General features: G+C 42.7%; 1 protein-coding gene across 1 annotated transcript; it reads right to left on the bottom strand.

The window, feature by feature from the left end:
* Positions 1-761: 761 nt before the first annotated feature.
* Positions 762-1,660, bottom strand: LOC119367982. The gene has a single exon (XM_037633352.1). It carries the CDS (start codon positions 1,611-1,613, stop codon positions 1,125-1,127), a length of 489 nt encoding a protein of 162 aa, XP_037489249.1. The 5' UTR covers positions 1,614-1,660; the 3' UTR covers positions 762-1,124.
* Between the last annotated feature and the right edge of the window lie 2,916 nt (positions 1,661-4,576).

Here is a 4,576-nt window from a genome sequence, read left to right as displayed (position 1 = left end):
GAAAGGTGGCCTTGGAGTGCCTGATCTTAACATTCAAAACTAGGCCCTTCTCTTGAAATATGTCCACAAGTTCATACATAAGGCGGATGTGCCGTGGGTTATGCTTGTCTGGCATAAATACGACGACGACGCGCCACCCATGCAAAACCCAGGTGTGGTTTCTTCTGATGGCGCGACATCTTCTCCTCGATGGACGTTTACGGAGGAATTACCACCTGCGTGCCTGGGTCCTTCTCTGGAAATATCTGTGGGACACCCATGGACTAATGCAAGACTCATATCGTTGTCTCTTTTGGTTTGCCAGAGAAGAAGACATTTCTTTGGCCCTGTTCATGGTTAACCCTGAACCTGATCAGAATTTCAATTGCCACTGTCTATTCAAGCTAGACAAAAACTGGAGGCGGTGACCGAAAAGCTAAGCAATATCTCTCTTTATCCTCTAAGGGCTGATGAATGGATTCTCTGTTGGGGGGGATGTCAATTTCAAGCCAAACAAATTCTACAATTTTTTCTTCAGAAATCTAAACCCTCCAACACACGTCTCTGCCATCTGGAAATCCAAGTGTGTGATGAAGCGCAAGGTTTTTGCCTGGTTGATGTCATGGATAGAGTAAACACAAGGAATCTTCTCTGCAGGAGGCACTTCAGCATTGGTGATGATCACTCATGCTTGCTATGCTCCAACTAACCTGTTGAAACTAACACTCACTTATTCTTCGAATGTGAGTTCAGTGCTTCATGCTGGGGGATCTTGAATATTCATGGGGACACCTCCAGAGGTATGCACTGCAGGAGTGATGGCTATGGCGACTAGAAGGCTGGCATCAGGCCATGTTCAAAGAAGTTGCGATCCTGGCGGCCTGGAACATATGGAAGCAGAGAAACAGACGTCACTTTGATAGGGTGGCACTCACTTCAGACCTGGAGATTCTGAAGTTCAGGGCTAAACCTGAAAACCAAACCCTACTTGAAACCTTGATCGCCTCCCTTCAAGCCTAGGCTCTCCTGTTGTTGCTAATCACTCTTTGTATTTATACTGGCAATACTACGCAAGAAACATCTCTTCAGATTACATCGGAGTAGTACAAGCAGTTTATTGTGCAGATTTACAACTTAACAGAGGTCTAGCCCAAGCTGAGGTAAACAGCGGCGGCGACGCCGGCGGTGTAAAGAGCGACCAACTTCCCAGCTGCCCCGGCGCCTGCGCGGGACACGATGGCCACCCCGAGGATCCCGGCCGCGCCGGCCGGGGCACGGACGAGCGCCGCCTCGGCCGCGCCGGCGAGCACGGCCTCCCTGAACAGCTCGGCCGCGAACTCCCCGAACTGATCCCGCGAGAGCTCGCCGGCGCCTTCCAAGCCAGAGGCGCGCAGCGCAGAGTCTACGCGCACGCGCGCCGGCGGCGAGGGCACCCAGCGGCGGACGATAGGGAGGGAGCCCCGGAGGGCCGAGTGGAGGTGCGCGGACGCGTTCGCGAGCTGGTAGGGGCGGACGCCGGAGAAGGCGTGCTGGGCATCGGCGAGGCAGCGGTCGAAGGCGGCCTCGCAGGCGGCGGCGAACGCCGGCGCCCGCCGGAGCGCCGAGTCCACGCGCTTCGAGGGGCTCAGGCCCATCTTTGGTGGATTGGATTTGGTTGACGTGACGAGAGTATGGGCTTCGCAGCGATTACTTCGGAGATTTTGCAGCGCTTGCTAGGTCAGTGTATGTAAAGGCCTACTAGCCCATAACGTTGTAATTGTCAAATTCCTTTTACATCGACCGCGCGCAGGGCCAAACCTTATTCGGCGCCTTCTGCGCCCCTTACTTCGTTTTCCACAAACAGGCGCACGCCCCTCCCCCCCTTCCACTCTGGGCCGGCCCATTTATCCCGTTTTCCTGTTTTAAAGGGCAAAAAAACTCGAGACCTCCTATGTGCCGCTTACTGCGGCAAAATGCTGCAGGTTCGCACAGGAGACGGGTCACCTGGGCCGGCCCATTCGCTGCCCTTGCGGAATGAAAAAAAGCAAAAAAGAGATGCACAACGTAGGATTCAAACTCACGACCTTCTATAGATGCCCGCGATGCGCAAGCCACTGCGACACGCGCGCTAATATGTAAGAATTGCAGCGCGAAACTTAAAGAACTATAGGCAGCCGTGAAAATAAAACAAGTTCACCAAATTCCATAGAAATGAAATTTGTTGGCAACAAATCGAACTCTTCTCCTCACGCCAAGGAAGCTAGTCCATAGCCACTGTGGTAATTCCCATACATTTTTTAATTTATAACAAAATTTAAACATGTGAAGATTTTTTAAATTTCCCATATTTTTCTAAAAAGTGTGAAAAATTTCCTGAAAAAAGGAATTTTTGGTGTGGGAACATAATTTAAAAAGTTGAACATTTTTTTCAATGAGCGAACAACTTTTGAAATTTATGAACAAAATTTGAAAAACAGGAGCATTTTCAATAAAAATGAATAAATTTTGTAAAACTGAGAACAAAAATTAACATTCCGAACAAATTTTGAACTCTAAACTTTTGAAAACACGAACAACAAGAACAAAATTCGAAAAAATGAAAACAAAAAATAACATTGTGAACAAATTTTCAGAACAAAAATAATATTCTGAACAATTTTTAAAACACGGACGACAATGAGAACAAAAATTAACATTCCGAACAAATTTTTGAACTCAACACTTTTGAAAACACGAAAAACATGAACAAAATATGAAGAAAAAAATGAGAACAAAAAGAAACATTCCGAACAAATTTTCAGAACAAAAGTAAGATTCCAAACAATTTTTGAAAAAAGAAATAAAATTTGCGACTTCGAACATATTTTGAAATCTCTGAAGAAATTTTGAAAACGCAAACAATTATTGAGATTCTCATCTTTTTCGAATTTTGTGCATTTGAAACAAAATTTGAACAAAGGAAACATTTTCATATGTTTGTAACAAAAAATTGAAAAATGTAATCAATTTTGAAAATTCTGGACACTTTTCGAAAAAGGAAAATAAACTTGAAAAATAGAAAGAGACAAATAAAAAGAAACAGAAACAGAAAAAACGAAAAAGAAAAATGAGAAAAGAAAAAGAAAAAATAATAGAAAGCCGGAAAAACAAGAAAAGAATCAAAACAACAACAGAAAACTGGTTGAGGGAACCTTCTAGAAGGTTCCCAAAACCGTTTGGACAGACTGTGTGTATTTGGAAGTGGGCCGGCCATGTTTTGTCGCTGGCTTGGCTGCTCTGTGCGATCGCCCGACACTTTGCTGCAGCGAGAGTCCAATAGGGTTTTCCAAAAAAACTCTGCGCGGGTGAGATTCGAACCGCAACGTCCTCATTTGAAGTTAGCTTCGATAACCAACAGGACAACCAACCCCATATTGCTCAAAATTAGAAATTGTTTGATTTAGAAAAATCAGAAAGTAGACAAACGTCGATGGAAATTAAAAATCTTCATAAATTTTTTAAATGTACACGAATTTAATTTGACCACAAACTTGTAAAACGTTCTAACATTTGAAATGTCTTGTTTTCTAAATGTATATTTCAGAAAATGATCATCAATTTAAATTTTTGACAATTTTAATCACATTCATTTTTTCAAAATATTCTGAAATTTAGAAGTGCTCATATTAAAAACACATTTTAAATTTAATAATATTTGTGTATTTAGAAAATGCTCTTAAATTTCGAGAAATATTACTGAATTAAATTTTTTTCATGAATTTCGAATGGTAAAAGAGAAAATGAAATTGAAAAAAAAAGACAAAAGAAGAAAATAAAACCATAAGAGAACATTGGAAACAGGTGGAAAGAAAAACAGGAAAGGACGACCAAAAACTACTGCCATAGTTTTTAGACAAACTCCAAAGCTTTATATTAACTCGTCATAGTATTTACATGGACGAAAGAAATTCCTTCCGGTTGACCCAGACGAACATCGGCCAACCGATAGGGATAAAGCTTTTTAATTTCCATAGACATTTGTCTACTTTCTGGGATTTAAAATGACCACAAATTTGTGAGCCTCAATGTTTGAGCTCCTAAATTCATGACTAATATTACAATACTGAAAAGCAGACTTATGTTCTATGATTTCATGTATGATTGCGCCATACACTGCAGGGCTTTTGTCTCCAAAGTCCTCCATCACCACTTTGCAATTTGAAGCTACTTGAATTCTCATCTCATAAAGATCATCCGCTAGGGTTAGGGCCTCCCTGATCGCCATACATTTAAGTGTCGCCGGATCTAAAACACGTTGATAAACAATGGCCGATGCACCAAGGAATAGCCCTATTTGGTCTCGGTAAATCGCATCTACTGCTCCATAATGTCCTCCTCTCCCAACCACAACGTCGACATTGATTTTGATGAACCTGCTGGAGGTGCGATCCAATGCGTTGGGTGCACAACAAAAGATCTTGTCGGGTTGGGTGACTGAGTCTGAATGGTATTCATTTCTCCCTGGTAAGACTACACAAAGGCTTTGATGAATCTGCTCGTAATAGTGGACCCTTGTAATTATTTGGCCAAGTCGCTAGCGCTTTATGCATTTGCTCGGCATTTTGCACAATATATGTGA

The sequence above is a fragment of the Triticum dicoccoides genome, chromosome 2B (genome assembly GCF_002162155.2).
Source record: "Triticum dicoccoides isolate Atlit2015 ecotype Zavitan chromosome 2B, WEW_v2.0, whole genome shotgun sequence".
Classification (NCBI taxonomy): domain Eukaryota; kingdom Viridiplantae; phylum Streptophyta; class Magnoliopsida; order Poales; family Poaceae; genus Triticum; species Triticum dicoccoides.
Note: the sequence above shows the minus strand (reverse complement) of the source record. Positions and strands in the feature narration are given on the sequence as shown.